The 24,344-nt window shown below is 38.1% G+C and overlaps 1 protein-coding gene across 6 annotated transcripts in view; it reads left to right on the top strand.

Annotated features, from left to right (window-relative positions):
* The first annotated feature begins 247 nt into the window (after positions 1-247).
* The window catches only part of SLC35A5 (solute carrier family 35 member A5), a 29,745-nt gene continuing 5,648 nt past the window's right edge, over positions 248-24,344 (top strand). For 2 of the 6 annotated variants that reach the window (XR_005990332.1, XR_005990333.1), the window contains exons 1-7: positions 248-386; positions 1,360-1,568; positions 5,742-5,840; positions 7,118-7,251; positions 9,892-9,959; positions 17,092-17,872; positions 19,325-19,626. Coding sequence is in view for 4 of the 6 variants with exons in the window: in XM_041771744.1 (XP_041627678.1) it covers positions 1,373-1,568; positions 5,742-5,840; positions 7,118-7,251; positions 9,892-9,959; positions 17,092-17,872; positions 19,325-19,393 (1,347 nt within the window). In the remaining 2 variants the exon portion in view is untranslated. Of the gene's footprint in view, positions 387-1,359; positions 1,569-5,741; positions 5,841-7,117; positions 7,252-9,891; positions 9,960-17,091; positions 17,873-19,324; positions 20,785-24,344 lie in introns of those variants that run through there. The other 4 variants (XM_041771758.1, XM_041771744.1, XM_041771763.1 and 1 more) reach the window with 4 other exon arrangements.

Raw genomic sequence — 24,344 nt, 5'->3', positions numbered from 1 at the left:
CCTTCCGGCTTCCCCGTCTCTCTCTCTCTCGCCGTAGCTCCGCCGCCACCTGGGCCTCACGTGACCCAGGACTCCCCGGCACGTGACGCGAGAAAGGGCGCGCTGGGGCGGGCTCAGGACGCTCCTGCCCCTCCTCCCGGAAGCGGAACGCCGGGCGCGCGTGCGCACTGTGTGCCGGGGCCGCTCTCTCCCAGTCCGGACGTTATTATGCTTTTCGTTCCGGAATAGGAGGGTCGCGGGCCGAGGCTTTTTCGCCTTTCCTTCCTCCCCATGGCTTCCGCAGTTATGGACCTTAACAGCCTCTGCCGCCTCTGCGGAGCTGCATGGCCACTACCTCGGCTCTAGGACGTGCGCTCCTCTACCAGAAGCCCGACGGACGGACGGAGGTAACCTCACCCGGCTGGCAGAGAAGTGCGCGTGCGTGGGAGGGGAGCGCGCGCCGCTCGAGATCGCCACTGCGCATGTGCGACCAGCCCCCCCCCCCCCCCCCGGAGGGAATCCTGCCTCCCAGGTTAGGGAGGCGCCTCTTAGGGCTCCACGCTGGAGCGCAGGTGGGCTGTCCCTCCCTCCCCGGTCTCCCAGGCCCAGGGCATCATCCCTGCTCTGGGAGGCCCTGGGCAAGTGACCCAGCCCACAGCTTAGTTTCCTCAACTTATCAAAAGACGATCTTCCAGCCCCTTGATTCCTGAGTTCTCTTTTTGCTTTCAGCACGAGTACAGATTCTCAGCTCTGACTTGTTCCAAATACTTCCATTTGGCTGGTTATTATTGTTCACGAAATCTTTCCCAGCCAGCTCTTCCCCCCCACCCCCCGCCCATCTTTCTAGGGAAGAGCTGCCGCCGAGGAGAGGGACAGAAATCTGAAAATCTCTTCCTCCGCAGCAAAGTTGCTAATAGGGGTGGAAGTTGAGGCCACTCTCTGCAGAATTGCGCGGTCCCAGAGTGTCGCTTGCTCACCTGCTACTTTGGGCAGCACTTTAAAATCTGGCACTGCCTTTTCTTTCTGTCTCTCAGGTTGCCCCTCCTATCCAGTTGTGACTCTTTTTCATTCCCTCCCCACCCCCCTTCCCCATAGTTTGTCTTGTTCTCAATTTTCTTTCTTTTTTTTTTTTAATATTTTATTTATTTAATCATGAGAGAGAGGGAGAGGCAGAGACACAGGCAGAGGGAGAAGCAGGCTCCACGCAGGGAGCCCGACATGGGACTCGATCCCGGGTCCCCAGGATCAGGCCCTGGGCCAAAGGCGGTGCTAGACTGCTGAGCCCCCCCCCCCCCCCCCCCGGGCTGCCCAATTTTCTTGGTTTTGATAGAACTGTAGCCAGACATCTACAAAATATCTTTTCCATTCTTCACTTGTCAGTGATATTTGTGCTATGCTTTATCTGCCTGGAGCATTGCTCACCAAGATGTTCTTTCTAAGGCAATTAAAAAACACTGCTATGGAAAGCAAGTGCTGTGGCCGCCCTGTGTTCTGCTCCTGGTCAACAATGTATACATTCCTGCTAGGCACCGTGTTCATTGCCTTAAGTTCAAGTCGAATCCTACTGGTAAAATATTCGGCCAATGAAGGTAAGTTAAGACTTGGAATATATGAAGCACTTCCATCTAATCACACATTCTGCCTCCTGTCTTTGGTCTCCTTGCATGTAAAATAGAGATAATACCCTTTCAGGTACGCTGCTTCATGTAAACGATAAGGCATGTTTAAATTTGATTCTGTAACACTTCATTCCTCTGCAAGAAAAATTTTTGAAACTGAGTGAAATTTGGGTTAGTCAGGTACAGCATCAAACCCTTTAGAGAACAGGTCTCAACATCTGACTATTGCATTAGTCAATAGGTATCTTTGGGTCTGTACAGTATGTGTAATTATAAATTACTTTGAAATAGATACGTGGTCACTTGGCATTTGTGAAGTGTTGTCTTAATTACTACATCAGTGTGGCAGTAGAGATTATTAGCTTTGAAATTATTAGCCGAAGAGGTATTTTTTTTTTAAGAGAGAGCTTACTTGTGCACAGTGTGGGGGAGGGGCAGAGGGAGAGAGATTTTTTTTTTTTTTAAAGATTTTATTTATTCAGGAGAGAGACAGAGAGAGAGGCAGAAACACAGGCAGAGGGAGAAGCAGGCTCCATGCAGGGAACCTGACATGGGACTCGGCCCTGGGTCTCTAGGATCACGCCCTGGGCTGAAGGCGGCACTAAACCGCTGAGCCACCCGGGCTGCCTTTTTTTTTTTTTTTTTTTGGAGCGAGAGAATCTTAACCAGGCTCCATGTTTGGTGCAGAGCCTAATGCAGGGCTTGATCTCATGATCCTGAGATCATGACCTGAACTGAAATCAAGAGTCAGACACTTAACCAGCTGAGCCACCTGGGCACCCCTTCTGGTGTTGTGTTTGTTTGTTTGTTTGTTTTACGTAGGAATTTAGTATTTAGATAAAGTTTAATTCTACAAAGCTGTATTGAGAACCTCTTACTAGTTATTGAGGACACATAAAGTCATCATACCATGACCCTTAATGGTCTGCTTCGGGAGACAGATGTGTATATAAGTCTTTACTTCAGTTAACATTTATCTCTTGGGCACAAGGCCAAGTATTAGTAGCAGTGTTCAAAGTGTGTAAGACTTAGACATTGTTCTCAAGAACTCAGTTAATTAGGAAAGCCACACGTGTGAAACATCCTAAAAATACAGTAGAATAAACGCAGTTCTATACCAAAGATGCAGATAGGTTAGATGAGGAAGTGATATATTCCGTCTGGGAGACGATGATGTGGAGTGCAAAGGGATCCGGGAACACTTCCCTGATAGGGCGATGTTGATCCACAAGAGGACAGGTAGGCAGGGGTATTCAAAACAGAAGCAACAATCCATAGAAATGAATGGATACGTAAAGAAAAAAGGATGAATTGTAAGAACGTCTACTTTAGAATTACTGAGCAGAAAGTTTAAGGACTTGGAGGAAAAAGGCAAGAAGTCTTTGACCAGAGGGGAAAGTCATGATCAGATACCTAAGGACTTCATGTGCTAAGGAGCTGGGACTTTGACTTTATTCTCTAGGCCTTAGAGTCTAGGGGATAGGGCATGCTTGAAGGATTGTAAACAAAGTGAGAGAGACTGTTACGATAGCTGGTTAGAGTGTGGACTCAGAAGAGACTGGAGGCAAATTAGCCAGTCGGGATTATTGCAAATTCAAGCCACAGATGAAGACTAACCAAGGCTTTGGAGGTAGGGATAGAGATGAGAGAGGATAGATTCAAGAAATACTCTAAACATAGAAAAGACAGGACTCAGAGAATGTATTGAATGTGGAGATTAAAGGATGTGATATATTGGATAGTTCAAAAGTTTCTGATTTAGGATCTTAAGTAAATTGATTGATGGTGTTCTTAGCTAAGATGGAAGCTACTAGGAGGAAAAAGCAGGTTGGACAGAATTCAGAAAGATTACAGAATTTTAGTTAGGTACCTTCCATGAGGCCGGGAGCTATGTCCTTGTTCATTGCAATATTCTACGCTGTCTAGCAAATCACATATGTGAAGGAAATACCAATTAAATTTATAAATAGGAGGTAGTTATTTGTGTGGATATGTTTAGTGAGCATTAAATGTTCCAGGATACAGATTTGGAGACATTAATATTAAATTGACATTTAAAACCATAGGAGCAGAACACACAGAATAAGAAAATAAGAGCCAAGGATAGAACTCCAAGGAATGCCAACATTTAAGAGCCATACCGACACTTAGATGTTAAGAAAGAATCATTAGAGAAATAAGAAAACTAAATGCTCATGAAGGGAAGGAAATGAGTTTGGAAGCAAAGGAAATTGCACCATCAAATAAGATAGGGATTAAAACATGCCCTTTGGAATTAGTAATTAGAAGATGTTTAATAATCTCAGAGACTAGGAAGTTTGTATAAAGTGTTGGGATCAGAAACCAGATTGCTTGGGAATTAGCCCTGAATGGAAAGTGGGTAAAATGGAGATAATGAATGTTGATTCTATTTTAGGAAGAAAAAGAAAGTATGGTTGCTAGGGCAGGGGTAGGGTCTTAAATTTTATTTTTGGATGGGACAGTTTGAGCATACTTACGGGCCAAGGGGAGGAAACCAATTAATAGAATCCAGAGGAAGTATTTATTGGAGCAAAGTTCCTGAAGAGAAAGGAAAGTTTTAAAGGGAAGAATGGGTCATAGGGGGATCATGGCCCCTCTTTGGACTAAACAGATGGATACGGATGGATGCGATGTAAATAAGGTATACGAGTGAGGGCAGAAGGTATGTGGAAGGAAGTCTGACGTGATGCTGAGTCATAGTTTGGGATCTACCATGACAGAAATAGAATTTAAAAATAAATGAATAAAAGCCAAAGTGAGTTCTCGAGCAGTGGCAAGAGTTTGAGAGTTGTAACCTGAAGCCCCCCTCATTCTTGTATGCATGTTTGCTCTTGTGTATTTCATAGAGATCAGTGCAAAGTATTATTGGCAGATAGCAGAGTATGATTTCAGCCTCGCTTTAAGCTCAGAGCAGGGAACAGGAGATGCTTTATCTAGGCTTCAAATAATGGAGAAAATATAACAGGCAAGTATTAAATTCAAGTGAACATTTATTAAACGTAGAATACTGTTACCTGCCAGTTATATGAAGATGACTAACGTGGGCCTGTTCTCATAAGGAGCTTACGTTCTAAGGGTATGATATACACAGAAGAAGTAACTATAATACAGCATGATGAGTACTGTTATGAAGGTTTATAGGTAGTGCAACAAGATCCGAGATGAACAAAGAATTGACTATGCTTAGGTTGAGAAGGTCAAGGGAAACCACAGAAAAAAAGAAAAAAAGTCTTCTGGATAGAAAGAATGTTGAACTGGCATTTTTCCCCTGTACTTGGCCAGTTTTAGTTTTTCATATCATGACCAAGGGAAACAAGCAAATGTTTCAAAAGCGGGGGAAATGCATTCCTTAAAATAGGACCTAATAACATTTATGTTTGTCTGTAGCAAAGTCATACAGCAAGTTGTTTGTCAGCATTTGGAATAGACAGAGGTGATAACTAAGACCAAGGCATACTGACCTCACCTCATTTCCTAATTAAATTGACTTGTAAGTTAAGAACTATCTTCCCAACTTGTCAGTGGGTTTGGATATGTCAAATATTTCCTCTCAGCCCTAGAGGTAGCCAGAGCCCTGGGCAGTTGCCTCTTGCCTCTAATAAATTCCTTCTTTTATGCCAATGTGCTGTTTATCCCAGAGTGCCAAACAAATGCTGTTTTCTGTACATGCCAGGATGCGAAACAGTGTACCTTGATTCTAGCAAGACAGACAAATCACACAAGAGGAACCAGGCCTGGGTCCTAATTCAGCCAGATAAATTCATAGCTTTTGATGAGTCAGTCCCTGAGTGCTAATTAATGGTCAGTTTAAAAGTCCGTCTCTAATGCCATACCCCAAAGAGGCCTTGGCCTCTTCCCCATATTTATCAGCAACTTGGATGAAAACATTAGAAGCCTGTTTATCAAACTCAAGAATAATAAAACAGTGAATGCGGTGGGGATAGTGAATACATTAGGTGAATTGATTAAAAAAATCCGAGAAAACAAGCCAACTGGATAAAGTTTTAAAACAGCTATAAAATATCAACTGCATATAAGCATTATATAGAATTTATAATTAACTTATATATATAGTTTTATATATAAAAATTTATAGTTAAAAAAATTTCTGTTATTTTTCAGAAAACAAGTATGATTATCTTCCAACTACCGTGAATGTGTGCTCAGAATTGGTGAAGCTAGTTTTCTGTGTGCTTGTGTCATTCTGGGTTGTAAAGAAAGGTGAGTCTTGAAGTGGTACTCTATACTTGTTAAAAATGAGAGAGTCAAAACATTTTAGAACTAAAAGAAACGTTCGATGTTAGTCTAGCTCACTAATTTTGTATATGAGGACGCTAAGATACAAACGTAGGTATGATTACCCATGTTTTGCAAGTGGAGAAGCAGGATCAAAGAGAAAATGTTATGCAGTGGTGGGTAGGAGGGGGCAGGGCCAGGACTCCAACTCCTGTTTTCCTAGTGTCTTGGCCATTGCTCTACTTCCTTTGCTGGGTCACATAGCTAGTTAGTTTTTATTCAAATTTAGGATTTTCTAAATCACTGCTGTCTGATTTAATACGTAGCGTATGGTAAAAACAGTCCTCATTTCCTACAGGGGAGGTAGTATAGTGGGTTAGAGGCAGAGACACAATATTCTGGGGGAGATTATATTGACTTCTCTGAGTTACAGTTTCATCAGTTATCAAGCAAGGATACCCATCCTTTCCTCACATCTAAAGCATCTGGCCGTTTGTGGCTCCTCACATGTACTATATATTCTCCACCTTGATTCCCCAATCATTAAGCCTTAGCTCTCCATTCTTTGATCTGCCTTCACATGTATGGTAAAGTAGAATTTAGAGTATTAAAGGTATTTTCCAGGAAGATTTCTTTTTATTCTTAAAAGTTTCTATTTGGTGGAATACATTTCTTAATCTCATGAAATTTATGCATTATTGGCAGAGCTTATACTTAAATTGTTTTCTATTTTTGCATGTTCTTTTACATTTTCTTGTTTCAATACCTTTTCCTAAGTTTTTGGAAATCTAGAGATGGGATCATAACTCATACTGGGATTAGTAAAATTTAATTTTCTTTACTCCCATATATGTAAATTTTTACCTGGTAGCTTCTTTTCCCGGTCCCCTCTGGATTTATGCTGGGAATTTTTTTTTCTCTATATTCTAGCTTCTTGCTCTCTCTCCCTTGGCTTTAGGCTCTCATAGTAGTAAGGGAAACTGTAAGTATCCTGAGATGTTTTAAGTGATGTTTCAAGTTAACGGGAATTAGGTATTCCTGAGGGTGTTGCTGATTATCAGTTGAGCATGGTGGTAGGTTGAAGAGAGACCATAATGAAATCTTATATTGCCTTTGATTTCTTGAGGCTAATAGTCACTGATAAAAGCAAATTCATTAAGCCTCTTTCAAAGAATTATATCAGTAATCAAATACAACTTACTTCGTCTAAAAATATGGGCATTCTCATCAAGATCCTTTGTTTATTGTCTGTCTTTCTTTAGAAGATCATCAAAGTAGAAACTTGAGATGTGCTTCCTGGAAGGAATTCTGTAATTTCATGAAGTGGTCCATTCCTGCCTTTCTTTATTTCCTGGATAATTTGATTGTCTTCTATGTAATTTCCTACCTTCAGCCTGTAAGTAATTATGATAGAAAACAGCTTTGGGAAAACGTAGAGAAATGAATCCCAGAACTAATCTTTTTTATCAGTTTCATTGTCAGTGTTAGTTTCTCTTTGCCCTCAGTGGTCTTCCTGAGGTTTGACTAGAATCATCGGAATCATTTGAATACTGAATTACCACTCTGCTTGTCGCATTTTCTCGCTGTTTAATGTTGCTGAAGAAAGCTGTGCTGACTGTTTTGCAGGACTTGCCCCCTGGCAATAAGTGTGAAGTCATCTCTCGTTGTTTAACCTTAGTCAGTCTGCCTGTTTCCTAGCCGTCCTGTGGTCACCAACCTCTGTTAACTTCAGCATTCAGGACTTCCAAACAGGTGTCCACGACGAACTCAGAAAATCGTATACTCCGTGTACTACTATTTCCTATATCTACTTTCATGCGATATATGCATTCTGTTTGCATGACTTTTTTCCTGTTTGTCCTGTCATTTAAGCAGCAAGGTCTTTAGGGGTAGAAAATACATTCTCCCAGCTTTAAATGCTGTCTATAACTGATAATACTAGGGATGTTTCTTATCTCTCTTGGCATCCTCCATGCCAATTGAGAAATCATTAGTAATCAGAATTAAAATTTGGTCTTCCTTTTTTCAGTACTACCGTGTGTTTTCCCCCTAATGTTTTATAAAATGAAAATTCCTGTTGCCATTGTTGCCAAAATGTGTTTTAAATTTCTTTAAAGAATAGATTTAGACGTTTTGATGATAAATAGGATTTTCATTGGCACTAGTTCTCTATGTGAAGCCTCTTAGATATAGCCAGATCCGCTTGGGAGTGGGACAAGAAAGAGGAACCAGTAGAGCACTAAGTAGAAAACAGGAATTTGATTCTTTTGCACAATTAGGAAGGTGTGTAACCAGGCAACCCCCAGCTACTGTAAGTGTCAATAGTCTGTCTGTAAAATAGGATAACGTTACCATACCAACACAAGGCAGGAACCTGGGCCCTGTGATCACCTGAAGTTCCTTTCAGCTCTGTGATCCATGTTATTATTAGTAAGTGCTTTGAACATAAGAATGTGTTCTCTCGTAAGTTCTTACTTCCACTTTGTTTTTCAGATCTGAGAATTCCTGTACCCAACAACATGATAATTCACATCAATGAGCACATGTCTGTTGTATTTTATTTAGATTACCTCTATATTTATATCCCTTTCCCACATCACCAATATGAAAGCAAATTGCAGCTTCCCTCTTCTTCCATCTTATTTCCTTGCTCTTCCTTCCCCATTATGCACAACCACAGATATTACAAAATCAATCACATGGTATATTCTGTGTATTGCCATGCCCAAGTCTAGTTGGAAAGAATTAAATAGATAACGCAAGTCTAGTTGGAAAGAATTAAATAGATAACGCATGGAAGTTTTGGGGCAAAGAGCTCTGGTGCTTTGTTTATTCTGTGCTGTTGCTTGGAAAGCAGTTTTAGAATTCATGGGTCAGCCAGGCTGCTTGGTGTTAGGTATGTGTGCACCATTATTGTGACTGATCAGAGCCACTGCCTCCTCCCTCTTCCAGCCACTTACTTTCCCAATCAGCTCTTCATCTTCCCCTTACCCAGGGGTTTATAAACGTTCATCTCCGGAGGACATTGAGAAATCTTTAAAATAGTGCTTCCCATAAAAAATTCAGTGGGAAAACAACAATGTTGTGTTCTTGGAATTTTTGCTGGCTTTTATTGGGTTTATTCTTATTTCTTTAATTCACCGGCACATTAGCCATGTTTGCTGCTTATATAATACTATTGAAAAATACTCTTTGGAGTTTAGTCGATTTAAACTGACAGCAAGGAAAAAAGTAAAGTGAAGTCAATAAGTAGGATTTGTTTTTAAAAATTGTTAAGGTTGTCAGATCCAATCATGGGGAGCAATGATGAAATTTCATACTTTACCAGCCAAAATATATACATGTTCAGGCTAATATTCTCATATGTGAAATATGACTGAATGCACAAAAAGAGTCCTTTATAAAATCTGGCTAACACATTTCTAAGTATTTAGAACAATATGAATAAAATATGAATATTCATGCCAATATGACTGGCATGAATATGAATTCATATTTAAACAACATGAATATGAATAAAAGGACTATCCAATAGGAGTCTGGTATTGAATCACTGGTACAAAGTCACTGCAGTTCACCCAGGAGAACTGATTAAATTCCTGCAATAGTAAAGATGTTTAAAAATCTGTACCTCAATTTTCTTAATGTATAAATGGGTCTAATAGTACTTGCCTTCCCTGTACCTTTGGAAACAGTGTGAAAAGTAGCACTTAAGGAGCTTGAAAAAGATGCTTCATAAACAAGGTAGCTGTTATTTCTAGACCTGGACATTTCGAATTTCTAAGCATTTCCAGATCTGCACAGATTATTAAACAATTTTAAAATGTTTTTAAAGCCTGTATAATAATTTGGTCATATCTGCATAAATTTAACACCCAATAAAAATGGAATTTAATCCTCTAGTGAAATAGCTGCCCTGGTAACCTCTCAGGTTCTTGACCAAAAAGCTTTTTTTGTCAGGTAAACCAGCAAACTGGGAGATTTCTGAGGTCACTACTTTGTTTGGATTGTAACTCTATCTTCTTCTTCTTTCTAGGCCATGGCTGTTATCTTCTCAAATTTTAGCATTATAACAACAGCTCTTCTATTCAGGATAGTGCTGAAGTAAGTAACTTGCTCTGAAAGCATATATCATACTTTAAAACAGCGCAGCCTTATTTCAGATGATATACCCAGAGCACTGAACCCTCCCAAGTCCCAGGGCCTGGATTTTATTCCTAACTGGCTTTGTGTTTTGGACAAAATTGTTTAACCCGTCTAGAAAGCAACTCCAGTGCTGGCCCGTCTAAATCTTTGCAACTAGATGTATGAAGTTTTTTTCTTACCATTTAAAAGAAAACAAAACAAGACAAAAGGTAATTGGCTTATTTTAATTTTTAGTGCCAAATTTTCCACAAAGAATTCGTGAGCTTTTTTTCCTCCCAGAATCTCTATACTTTGGTAGGGAACCAAGAAGGTCCTAAATATTGTTAATACATTTGTCATTTGTAGTTTGGAGATGATAAAGAGTGGCACATTCTCTATTAACTATTCTCTATTAACTATTAGCTATTAACTATACTCATCTCAAATAGTTAATAATTATGTTCAAAGTGCATAATTTGAGCTCTGATTGGCAGAGGATTTTCATGAGGAATCTAGTCAAAATTACAATTAATAAGAATGATAGATTTTTCTTAACTTTTAAAAATATTGTCACCAGTGTTTCCTTTCTCCAAGAAGACCTTTGAGTAAAATAAACATTTTTAGGTAAATAGGCTCTGCTGCCACACAAAGGCCAAAATGTTCTAAGGTAGAATGGGATCTGGGTACTTGACTCCAGTTTATTTTGTTACTTGATGCTGATGATAAAAATAAAATTAACTTCTTGTTATATTTGTTGTGATTGTTTTTTTTTTTAATTTTGTGTTCACTTTCCCTTTTAATTTCTTATTTCTCAATATGCCATGTCATAATATGTGCTTTCATAATTTATGTGTACAAAAGGGTGACTGGCTTAGTACATAGATACTCAGTAAATATTTGTTGAATCCATGATGAATTCAGTACCTTAATTATATGGAGTTCTTGAAAGACTTTTTTACCCTGAGGAAGTCTTCAATTTAACTGTTGACATGAGAGATGGGGGTAAAAATGAAAGTTATATTTCATCCAGGTTAAATGTTAGAGTGCACTGAAGTTTGCTTTGCATCAGGTTCTTGATTTTATTTATGAATTGTGACAATAATTCAACTATTCCAAAATGCTATTCAAAAAATTTTTGGAAGTCTTTAAAATCAACATAAAAGTCATCTTATAGGATAAAAAATTGACTTCTGAGAAATTAAACAGTAATATCTTTATATTGATTCCTCTCATAAAATTAGAGACACATGTCCATGGAGAAAAAAATTGGCTCTGCCACATAATAAAAAGTTCATTATTTAATAAGAGAGTCTCATAAAGGGGTCTCAAACACATGTTGGGCTTTTCTAAGTAAAAATTTTTTTCCCAGTGAAATGACGGTTTATGGGTACACATGGTATTATATTTATATAATACGTTATTATTATGTCAAAGGTACAGCTATTTAAAATTAAATTTACCAAAGCAAAAATATGCAAAGTATGCATTTCCAGGTTTGGAATTGGCCTATAGTTCTAGCTGTGGCCTTAATTGTATATAATATTTTTATTTATTTCTTTAATATACTGCAGAGCATGAGCTGAGGCTCAGAGGTCAGATAGGGGGCCTCCCAGAAAGGCTTTATCCAGGGCTGGCCCGTTCGTTTGTAGGCACCAGGGAGGCAGGCTTTCAGCTGAACAGTGAGAAGATAGATAACACAGTAAGGACTCCTCAGGGCCAAGGGCTGAACCAAGGGCCTTTCTCCTATCTAGACTTAACCCCACAATAACCGTAGGAGGCAGGAGTTCTTGTCCCTGTTCATCAGTAGATTCATCCCAATCTGAGTCTGTGCACAGAGCCACCAGGCATTTTGCAGCATTTAGGTGGCTTTGATGACAGGGGAGGGAGCATGTGGGGTGGCAGGGTTTGAGGCAGAGGGACAAGTTCAAAGTCAACTGCCCCTTTCAGGGCAGAGAACTAGCACATGGCAGAGATGGTCCTGCTAAAGCATTAAGCATTTAACTGTTTGTATTAAGAAAGTTAATTTGTAGTGTAACCAAATCCAAATCTGGTTTTACTGTAAACTGTAAATGTTTGCTTTTAATACTATTAATTGTAATAAAATTAATTGTATTGTTGCTGGTTTTAATAATAACCTTGTTAGGAACTAAAGTTCCAAAAAGCTTTTTTACATATTTTTACTTTTAATATTCAGAGCAGTAAATTCTAGACCTGTGTTTGCTTTGTTGTAAATGTCTGTTTTGAATCCTTTGAAGTTAATTAAACAGACAATAAAATCACTCCATTTTTATTATTTTTACAGGCACTAACTTAGCTCCTACAGGGAATTTTAATTTGACTGATTCACAAATCACCACGGAAGCTACTTTTAATAGTGCTAACAGAATATAATAAATCCAATACTGTCTTTTTATGAGAATGTCTTCCAAGTACTGTATTATCTATTAAGACATTTTAAATGTTGTTTGTTTGGCTTTCCTTATTCAGTCTGCCCTTTGTGAACCACTTTTACCCTTAGCAATAAAATTTTGACTCAGGAGTAGCAGCTTGAGTCTTACCGCATATTCTTAATGTTTTTTGCCATAAATAACTCATTTTACATTTTTTAAATTTAATTCAATTAACATATGGTATATTATTAGTTTCAGAGGTAGATTCAGTGATTCCTTAATTGTATATAACACCCAGTACTCATTACATTATGTGCCCTCCTTAATGCCCATCACCCTGTTACCCACTCCTCCCACCTACATTTAGAATATTAAAGCTTTTGTCTTACACTTGACTTTAGCAGAGCCATCAAATACCTTTCTCCTATAGATAAAGAGTGTAAGTCTACACAGTCTAGGAAAAAAGTCCAGTGACTAATGCAAGAATAATTTGGAAAAATTTGGAAGTGTGGTACAAAGAAATACATCAATCAAATGTCTTAATGGATGTTCTAGAGAAACCCCATATGAATGTGTAGATTTTGTTTTTTAAGTGTAGCCACTGGTCCACAGTGACAGGCATTTTGCCTCGGAGTCTTACTGGTTTGCTCTTAAGGCATGGCAAAGTTGTATTATTTTGTTTAATTAGACTTTAGGAAATAGTAGTATCAACCTGAACATTGAGATCTGGGGGCAAAAGACAACAAACACCTTCATCTAAAAAATATGTATAAATTTCTCTGGTATCTTCAAAAGGAAGCTGTTTGGGAAAAAATGAAAAACATTTTGATACATGATGGTGTGTCTTAGAAGTTATGATAACGTTTAGTTACTCTCCAAATCAGCAGAAAAATAAAAGTGCCACTCACTGAGACGAGCATTGCTCCAAAATCATTCACTTGATAATTCTGGTCACTCTGTGCTACTAAGAAATATGTACAGTTTTGTTTTGTTTTTTAAAGTCCTGTGAGTCTTTCCACTTCATTATTTTCATGTTCTGTCCTGTTTTACTATCACCAAATATGGTAGAGATGCTCTTATCTGACAGAATTTGAAATTAATTGTCAGTTACTAGGAAAACTCAAAGTGATCAATCACTAAAACAACAACAAGATACTTTAAACAGCTTAAAATGTAAATGTCCGTTCATTCTTTTGAAGGGCTCAGGCCTTTGAGAATGTGTGAGATTTGCTAATTGGAGTTTTTTGGCATCTTTCTTGAAGCTGCATTCATTATACATCATCCATGCTTTCTGGTTTTAGTTTCTTTAAAGTAGAGCAAGTTCTTAAAAAAATATTTTTAACGTAGATTATTGTAGATTTTTATTATTTATTTCCTCATCTTAAAATTAGCTCATCTGTACCCAGTTTGATGGCAGGTTATCTTGGGAGTAATTTGCCTTTAAATAGTCTTCCCAAAGCAACTTTTCATAAAAACAGCAGTCCTTTTCTTTTGCTCATAATTTATCATTTATGTAATCATTAAAATATCTAATTACAATAATGAGGTCACCTGGCAAAAACACAGGAACAGAGACTCTTTGTGAGCAAGCAGTTCATTTGGGAGCAGAAGCCCTCAGATAGAATAGCCTTCTAGCTGTAAGCACTCAGTTTCAAAGGTGGATATTACTATCCTTTATTCATCGAAAAAGTTTTTTTTTTTTTTTAAGATTTTATGTGTTTATTCATGAGAGACACACAAAGAGGCAGAGACACAGGCAGAGGGAGAAGCAGGTTCCCTGCAAGGAGCCCAATGTGGGACTGGATCCCACATCCCGGGATCACGTCCTGAGCCAGAGGCAGACGTTCAACCACTGAGCCACTCAGGTGTCCCGAAAAAGTTTTATTCTAAGTGTTAATTTCTCATTTAATATTAACAAAGAAAAATTAATATCCCAAACTTTTGAGATAGATTTGGCTCTAGTAAATATTTAAACATATGATTTGCTTATCTAGGAGAAGAAATGAGACCAACATGATTTCCAGCTAAAATCGTTTCTTACCTCTGTCAAAGGATTTCTTGTAATTTCTATCTTATTACTAATAACTTGAGCCCCTTTAAGGCAGAATTAACTCACCAGGAATGTGAGAGTATATGTTCTTGCCTTGTTTGTAAATCTATATCTCACAAATTTCTGATATTTTTTTAAAGCTATATACAATGAAGAAAATGTTGACAAAATAAGTTTAAACCTTTTATGTTAAAGTTACTTTGCAGGGTGACAAGTTAGTTGCTTTTTTTTTTTTTGTCTTTATTATACTGAAATTAAATTGAACATTTATACTAAAAAAAATCCAAATGGTTTACAAATTATTTATTGGGGCAGTGGAGAAATCAGGTGAGTTTCTACCAGTTGTATCCACTAAACTGTGAGAAGCAAATTCTTTCATGAATTGTCATTTATAAAAGCACCTATCAGCTGACTTTATGGGATAATTTATTAAGCTTTATTTTCTTTGCTGAAAATCTACCATTTTCAGCCTAACTCTTAATAATTTTTACCTTCTTCTGGATCATTATCTTAAATGAACAATGTTTACAGTAGTACTGATTAACTTGTTTAAGACTTTAATTCGATTCTTTTTTCTCAATGTCAGCATTAGTGGAAAATCTATAGCTCTCAGAATGGAAAACTTCTGAAGGAATTATAGTTATATTATTACTTTATTTGTCTTAATATCCAATAATTGGTTATATAATGGTTTTTGTAAATTGGGCATATACTTTTCTTTTTTAAAAATTATTTGTTTGTTTGTTTATTTATGAGACAGAGAGACAGAGAGAGAGAGAGAGTGGCAGAGACACAGGCAGAGGGAGAGGCAGGCTCCATGCAGGGAGCCCAACACGAGACTCGATCCCGGGACTCCAGGATCAGGTCCTGGCCTGAAGGTGGCGCTAAACCGCTGAGCCACCCGGGCTGCCCAGCATATACTTTTCATGTCTCTTTTCTATTTCCAGTCAATTTGTTTTCTACCACTTACTGCATACCAGCTACACCTGTAGAAATTTATGTAATTAGTACATAGTTTCTGACCTCCTGGCATAGTAGCCTCATAACTAAATGCTAGGTCTGGTTGTTAGAAAGTGCATACATGAGAAGGCATGATAGGGTGCATGTGCGTGCTGCTGTCTAGGTTTGTGTGCATTTATCAGTTTCAATCCATGACGCTCTGTGAAAGCATTAGTGATATCAGATACCTCTTCCTGTATATATGCTCCTTGGGAACTCATTCTCCTTAAACATTATGCCTTAGAGGTGCATTGGTCCAAAAAGAAGACATGCACACCATGGTTCAGATCCCCTCCTTGCTTTTTCATAAATACATGACCTTAAGAAAGGGAAGTCTGTTAACCTCTCAGAGCTCTGTTTTCTTTCTTAGAAAAGAAATTGCCCGACCCATAGAAGGTATCCAGTAAATGCTCCAAAAGTCTTAAAACTTCCATTTCTTACCTGGTGCTTTACACTTCTTCCTTTACTTATGTTCTCTCTGTGTGTGTTCCCTCTTCATCTGACTAATTCATCTTTAAACTTGAAAATTTTTTTCCCCCTATCTACCCCAACCTGTGTCAGCTACTCCGCTATCCTTAGTCAACATTGTACATTTGTTGTCTTTGTATAGACTTCCCTCTGGCTGGATATATCACCAACTACCTTTTCACATGGCAGATTCCAGTTTATTTTTTATGTTTCACTTCAAGGGTCATTTTTTTTTTCTTTGAAACAATGCCCAACTCCATTTATGGACTCAAGGGTTCCTTCCTTATTGTGACCCAATGGTTCTATGTATCACTTGTCACATTATGTTTGCATTATTTAGTTTCATGGCTTTTCCCTTATTAAAGTGTAAATTCCTTCAGGATGGAGATCAAGTCTTATCTCCCCAGGCACATAGTAACCTGGCACATAGTAGTTGCTTATTTAAATGTCTTTTGAACTGAATGAATCCACAGAACAGATTGACAATATGTTTGTCTTCTATATCACACAAGTTTGTGGTTTGTGTTTAGGCAAAATAAGTAAAGAGATAAAGCATTGTTAAGATTTTGTAAACTGAAACACTAAAAATATTTTTTTCCATGCTGTCCCAACCAGTAGTTTGCTATAAAATGCTTTATGATTAGGCCATGGATCTAAGAGCAGGCTCCCTCCTTAAATAGTTTTTGGGTCACAAACACCTTTGAAATTTGACAGAGCTTTGAAGAGTCTATGGGATTGATGGGGGTGGGGCTGGGAAATCCCCTGTATAGAAGAATTGGCACTCACTGCAAGGATTCGCGGATTTCTAAAGCTCCGAATTCATGTTCGTGGAAATCGGATTGAGAATCTCTACCATAACTTACCTCATAGCAAGACAAAAAGTTATTGTCACGAAGATCTAAGATCAGCTCTGGAGGCAAAAAGGAGACTTAGTTAAATCTAAAGTTAAAAGGAAACTTAAAATGAGGTGAAATGACTGAATGGTATTAAAGGGCAATTATTACAGGGGTAAATAAAAAATACCAAGCTTAAGAAGCAGAGACACCAACAGGTTTCCTTTGAACTTGGATCAGGAAGGGGAGCAAAAACAGTCTAGTTTATTCAACCAAGTACTTGAAGTGTCTGAATTTTCAGTAGAAACAGTCGACAGGGCGAAGGGAGGGAGGGAAATAGTAGTAAAATCTTGTTCTTCCTCTTTGAACAGGAGGCATCTAAGTTGGATACAATGGGCTTCCCTCCTGATTCTGTTCCTGTCCATTGTGGCTCTCACTGCTGGGACCGAAACGTCCCAGCATAACCTGGCAGGGCATGGATTTCATCACGATGCCTTCTTCAGCCCATCCAATTCCTGCCTTCTTTTCAGAAGTGAGTGTCCCAGAAAAGACAACTGCACGGAAAAGGCATGGACTTTTCCTGAAGCTAAGTGGAACGCCACAGCCATGGTTTTTAGCCACATCCGTCTCGGCTTGGGCCATGTGCTGATCATCGTCCAGTGTTTTATTTCTTCAATGGCCAACATCTATAATGAAAAGATACTGAAGGAAGGGAACCAGCTCACCGAAAGCATCTTCATACAGAACAGCAAACTCTATTTCTTTGGCATCCTTTTTAATGGACTGACGCTGGGCCTTCAGGGCAGTAACCGTAATCAGATTAAGAACTGCGGGGTTTTCTATGGCCACAATGTGTTTTCAGTTGCTCTTATTTTTGTGACTGCATTCCAGGGCCTCTCCGTGGCTTTTATCCTGAAGTTCCTGGATAACATGTTCCATGTCTTGATGGCCCAGGTCACCACTGTCATCATCACAACAGTGTCTGTGCTGGTCTTTGACTTCAGGCCCTCCCTAGAATTTTTCTTAGAAGCTCCCTCAGTTCTTCTCTCCATATTTATTTACAAAGCCAGCAAGCCTCAAGGTCTGGAATATGCACCTAGGCAAGAAAGAGTCCGAGATCTAGGCGGCAGTCTTTGGGAGCGCTCCTCTGGGGTAAGTTTGGGAGGCTGCTGCCTTTTGCCTATTCTTCCTATATTTGACACATGGTTACACAAGAAGAGAAATCGGTCAGTGCTTATTTTATCAAAGGATGCATTGGATTTCTGTGACTTTTAAAAATTATTCAACTAACATTCACTGGGCTTTACATGTTCAAGGGCTTGTGATAATGCTGTTAGGGGTGGAGAAAAAATATAAATCACAGTTTCAAGGACCTTCTGTGTTAGTTGTATCTTAGAATATTATAGAGCTACAGAGCTGGGAGATATCCCACAGGTTACCCTGGCCAGTCTTTCTGGTTTGGTAAATAAATAAACAGACTCAGTCTACATGGGTTATAGAAAGGATGTAAAAGATACTAAATCTATGAGGTCTGATCTCTAGTGCCTTGCTCTTTCCACTCCACCATCGTCAGGGAAATATACCTCATTCATAAGAAAAGTTGATCTTTGATATTAGTAAGTCTTGTTAAATATAAATGGAAGGCCTGGCTCCTTGATTTTCCCTGAGTTGAAACCCCAGTGTGCCAGAAGGCTAGGTCTTACCTCATTAAGAAGGTGATTTTTGAAAAGGGTCTTCATGAGTAAGAGAAAAATACTTCCTAGAAAAATACTTATGCAGTGACCCTGGATAAGTATTATTTTGCAAGTTCCTTATAATTCTTTTCTTTTTCTTAAAGATTTTATTTATTTATTCATGAGAGACACAGAGAAAGGCAGAGACACAGGCAGAGGGAGAAGCAGGCTCCATGCAGGGAGCCCGATTACGGGACTAGATCCTGGGACTCCAGGATCACGACCTGGGCCGAAGGCAGGCATTCAACTGCTGAGCCACCCAGGTGTCCCTCTAACTAGCTTTAAATTTACAATTTTCATGAACATACAGAATATTAAGTACTTAGCAAAATGAACATTTCTCTTTGGGAAAATCTCTTGCCTATTCGTAGTAGAGCTTTCCATCAGTGATATCTCTGAAGTGGTGATACAGCAGATTCTTAAGATGAAAAAATTATTAAAAGGGTGAGTCCCAAATACCCTGATCTTGGCCAGAGTATAGTTTCAAAAGTCCTGTATTCTTTTCCAGTGGTCTGATAACACTGCTTGCCCTACTTTTCAGGTAAAAAAATATATATACAGATTTAGGTAATGACCTAGTTTATACTTTCTCAAACCACTAGTTATTTCCCTTTAAGACCAGCAGAGGGTGCTCCTTACTGCATTCCTGTTAACTTTGGAATTCAAGTACTGAGATGTATATCGATTTTTTTGTGATCTCATTATGTGTCTAAAATTCACTTTCTAAGAACATCAGTAGTTATTTAATTTCATTTGACTAGATTATAGTTGTAGTTTAGTGAAATAAATTTGTCAGTGTTTCTCCTTAATAATCATTAAAAATTATACATTTCTAGGTTTGTTGTAATTACTGATTTCATCTTTCTTTTAGGATGGAGAAGAATTGGAGAGACTTACCAAACCGAAAAGTGACGTTGAATCAGATGAAGATACTTTTTAATTGGTACCGAAATGATTGACAACTCTCAGAAACCCTTATTTTCACATTTTCAGCATGTGTGATGTTTATCTTTTCACTTTGATAAACAAGAACATTTCTCAAGCATAATAACTGTTTGCATATATCTAACCACTCCCTGAATAGTTCCATCCAAGGCTTAGAGTCCCCAAAGGCTAAAATGTTCTAAGGAACTGATGGGAGTAATAGTCTGGAGACTGCATTAATGGTACTTGGTAAGTCGACAAGACACTTCCCACATTATTTCCCTTCTCCTCCAGGGTTCCAAAAACTCATAATAATCATGTTGACTCTACCCTATAAATACACAAATAGCAATCGGTTTGCCAGATATTCATAATTATGTAGTTCCATTCTGCATGCTAAAGTCTTCCCTTACGTATCATAAATATCCTCCAGGTTGTACCTTGAATTTTGAAACCCTAGAGATACTCACTTTACAGTTAAAAAGCAATGTGACTCTTTCTAAAAAATTTGACAGAAGGACTTTACCATCTGGCTACAGCATTGATTTGAGGGCAGTGTAGTCTGTGCCAGATGTTTTGACAAAGAAGCAATTTTTCAGAAACAAAAGTGTTAGAATTTTAATTTTCAGAAATTATTCATAGAGAATATGATTTTCACTGATTATCTTTTGATGTTTTTCTGCACAAATAAGCTTCAATTTAGGTAAAAGTTGGTTCCCAATTACCACGATTCTCACTTGGATTTTAAATCATTTAAGTAAGCCACGATGGACTTTTTTTCTCCTGGGTTTTACCTCATTACTTTTGGAGTATTTTAGGGATCTATTGAGTCATTTCATTGTATTAGTTACTAACTAGAACTTAAGATTGTTGTGTATCTCACTATCATACCCTGTTACTAAGAATTGAGGCATTGGCTTAAGACTGTCAGTAAAATTAATGCCTAAGAGTTCTCTTAAAAGGATCACTTTGCAAACAAATGCCTTTCATAGAAATATGGGTACTCTTACTCTAAAATGAGGAAACATAAAGTACAGTAATTATATTGACGCTTCAATGCATGATATTTTTTGAGGTATTTTTGCATGCTGCCAATTAAGTATGAAGTAGAGAAGTCAGGTGATAGATAATTTAAAAGTGAGAAAACAGAAGTGACTTACCCAAGGTCATGCAGCTGGATTATGATAGGACAGGCCTAGTTTAGAAGCCTGTATGTTTACAAAGCACTACACTGTAAATGTGAACTATAAGATGTCATCTTCATGTACTCTGTATATCTCTTCTTTTCCCTGATTTTCATGCAGATGAACATGTGATAATACTGTAAATAATCCATCTGTGATACCTGGAATAATATGACAGGCAAAAGTTGGTGGAAATTTATAAATAAAATAATTATTAAACCTTTATCTTGAGTTATCACTGTCATGTGAGGTGGGATACAGAGTTCTTTTTCATTTTCATTTAAAAAAATGGAGCGAAGCAAGAAATCCAAGCAACTTTTGAAATTGTATTTTTCAGTAGATCTTGACTTCTGAGAGTAGAGAAACTGTTCACCTTATCATAGGTATAGCCCTCCATGTTGTGAAAGAGGGAGATTACAATATGGCAATTCACATTAAAGGTAAGGAAATCAGGTATAGAAAGACCTCACTTTTAGGAAAAATGTAAAATAATCTATCTTATGGAACAGAAAAAATTACAATATTATTGGCAAAGGTATTGCCTACATTAAATACATTACATAAAATGGATTTTACTACTTCGTGGAGCTTGATTTTCTTATTTACAATGACTTAATCTGTAATTATAGGTTTACTTGTGTTAATTGACCACTTAATAGGATAAAGAAAAAGAAGTAAAGTGTAAAGTTCTGATGTGGGTGTGCTGCAGTACTTTGCGGGCACTAGTGCTTTAAAAGGAGAATAACTAACTGGAAGGTCAGAGGTCCTGAAACCATAGCTTATCACCTCAGGTGCTCTTGGAGACAGTGTATAACCTGGGGAGAAGAACAATTGTCATGTGGAAAAAGTAGTTTTTTCTATCCAAAGAACCAAAGTGTAGTGAAAATTTTAGGGTGATGGTTACTCTTTCCTTGTAAGTGAGACCCTCCTGACAAATGATTCTTTTCAACAGTAGAAAAGGTCCTCCTGCAGAGTGGTAGAGAGTAGTAATGAATTCTCAATTACTAAAGTTTTCAGGGAGAGACTGTACCATCAGAATGGTTTAGAAGAGATTCCTTCATTGGTATAGAAGTTGGCCTAAGTGATTTCTGAAGGCCCTTCTTATTTTTAGATGCTCTGTTAAGCATCTAAAACTTCTATAACTGATGTGCTAAATCTGTTTGCTTCACAGCTTCCAAATAGCCTTTGATTGGGCCACAGGTATGGCCTGCAGTGACCTGCTTCCAGCTCTTTCACTGGCCCCAGGACCAAACTTAGGTCCAGCAATGTGCCTAATCCTGAGCGGAAGCAGGATGTGGATGCTGCTTGTAGAGGGAAAGATGGCCTAGACCCAGGATCCCAGATCCTTGGCCAGCTGTGTCCTGCTGCATAGAGTCCACATGCAGAGGAGACTCGGGGCCAGATTATTTTGTTTACAACTCTTAAGGCTTGCCTCAATCCCCATGTGGAAATCCCATTGCATATGAGTTGGACTAGACTGGAGCTGCAGGGAATCCCTTCAATTTTCTGAACAGACCTAACAGGCTTGACCCAAGACAGCCCAGGTTCCTCCTTGGCTCTTCTCCCTTATATGTAAATCTTGATTTTCCCCACCAACTCTTGCCACTCCAGTGTGAAGAGGCAGAGAAAGCCAAACTCAAAGGAAAGACAGTGGTTCTCCTTCTCTGACACTTAGAGCTGACTTTCTGAAATTGAGTAATATATATTCCTCTTTTAAGAGAATTTTTTTTTTCTCACAGATCTCAACTTTGACCTTTTTCTTCTTTGCTGTTATATAAATTCATACAAACATAATATGAAGTATAAACTTTTTTGCTCATATGAAAACCAAAACAAATTTGCAAATTAAAATAGGAACGTAGCTATAAAAGCTAAAATATAGTCAACTTCCAATTCAAATATGAGTTTAGTGAGAAGGGGTTGTTTTGCTCGAATAAAATCACAATAAATCCCTTTAACCTGCAGAACATTTGCCCTCTTTTGCTATTTTACTTGCTTCAAGCACCATCCTGTCTCTGCCAAGATAAAAACCTGCTGACATTGCCAGTAATGCATTTAATCCTGCCGGGATTTATCAACCCATGTCCCTGACAATCCCATACGGATGTGGTGTGGGTCAAGCTGCCAACTCCCATTGGCCTCGGTGCCCTGGAAAGATTTTTAAAACGTCAGCTTTATGTGTTCCCTAAAGTTTTGAAAAGAAGTCACCAATAGAATTGCCTCAGCTTGGCATTTTTTGAGTACTCACCCCCCCCCCCCCAACATTTTCTATTTATCCTTTGTCCTCTTCTGGGTCTACTTTGTCACTTATATTTTGCTAAAAGATCATCCAGATTTTCAAATTTATTTGCATAGGAATTTTTGAATCAGTCTTGTAATTCTTTTAATTTTCTGTAACTATAGTTCTATATTCTTAATTTTGTGTGTGAATGGCTTCTGTATTTTCTTAAAATAAGTTAACAAGCAGTTTCTAATTTTTATTTTATTGAAGTTTGTGTTCCATTTTTCTAAGATTTGTTTTATGTTCTTTTTCCATCTTATGTACTTGAAATGCATTTATTTCCTTTCTTGTTTGTTAATGAGCATTTTTATAACTAGTAGAAACATTTCCTGTCATAAATGCATATTAGGCCAACCCCCACAGACCTTAAAATATGGTATTATTATTTTCAAACTAGTCTGTTTTGAGTCAAGAATTGTGGGGTTGAGGTTTCTATTCATACTTTCATTAATTTCTGGTTTCGTACATTTAGTTAGAAATGAGATCTGTATTCTTTCTGTGGTTGTTTGCATATTTTTATTGAATTACTAAGTGTAGTTTGGCTGGTCCTTTAGTACACAATAACTTTTTTTGAGAAAGTTGGTATTGGTTTGTTATTTTGAGCCAGTCTGAGAGTTTCTTGTAGTATTTGACATTTATTCTACTTCTCTTTCTAATCCATTTCATCACTAGTAATTACTTTTACATTTAAAAAAGCAAATTTAGAACCTTATTTATAAACTTAGCAATTTGAAAAATTAAAATATAGTCATCAACTCCTTTCACTGAGATGAGGAACTTAGGCTATTTCCTCCCAACTCTCAGTTTTCTTCTAATAAGCTTGAGGATTTTATCCAGGTTTGCTATACTGCATCTTGTCTTCTCTAAGACTCCTATGTTTTCACATTACCATTTCTGAAACTGGAATACCTTAAGCAATGGCAGGTTAAAATGACTGCTGCTTTGTGGTATAATAATGAAGTTGTCTTTGCTTGCACATATAGGCATTTGGTGTGACTAGACAACGTTTCAGTCAACGAACCACTTAAAAACCATTTGAGGAGAGGGGTGCCTGGGTGGCTCAGTTGGTTAAGCCTCAACTCTTGATTTCAGCTCAGGTCATACTCTCAGGGTTGTGAGAGCGAGCCCCATGTAGGGTCTGTGCTGGGTGCGGAGCCCATTTAAGATTCTCTCTCTTCCTCTGCACCCTCCTCCCTGCCCCCCTCAAAAAACCCAAACCATTTGAGGAGAGCATAAGAGTCCTGTTGTTGCCTGAAAATCTTGCAATGAGACCTCCCAGTAAGATCAGGAACATGCCAGCATTACATTTTACAAATTGGGTGTCAATAGCTTGAAAGTTTTTAAAAACCCTGGAGACAGAGAAACTTAAGAAATGCTACATCATGATCAGTTCTCTCAAGGGCACAGAGAATTCTGGAAACCTCAGACATCTGCAGCTCTGCGCCAGAATGTTATTCAAAAGATTTTTGGCTCAAAATGGAAAGGTGTTTTAGAAATAGCTT

This window comes from Vulpes lagopus, chromosome 1 (genome assembly GCF_018345385.1).
Source record: "Vulpes lagopus strain Blue_001 chromosome 1, ASM1834538v1, whole genome shotgun sequence".
NCBI lineage: Eukaryota > Metazoa > Chordata > Mammalia > Carnivora > Canidae > Vulpes > Vulpes lagopus.
The sequence above is the reverse complement of the archived record's forward strand: the minus strand, read 5'-3'. Positions and strand labels throughout refer to the sequence as shown.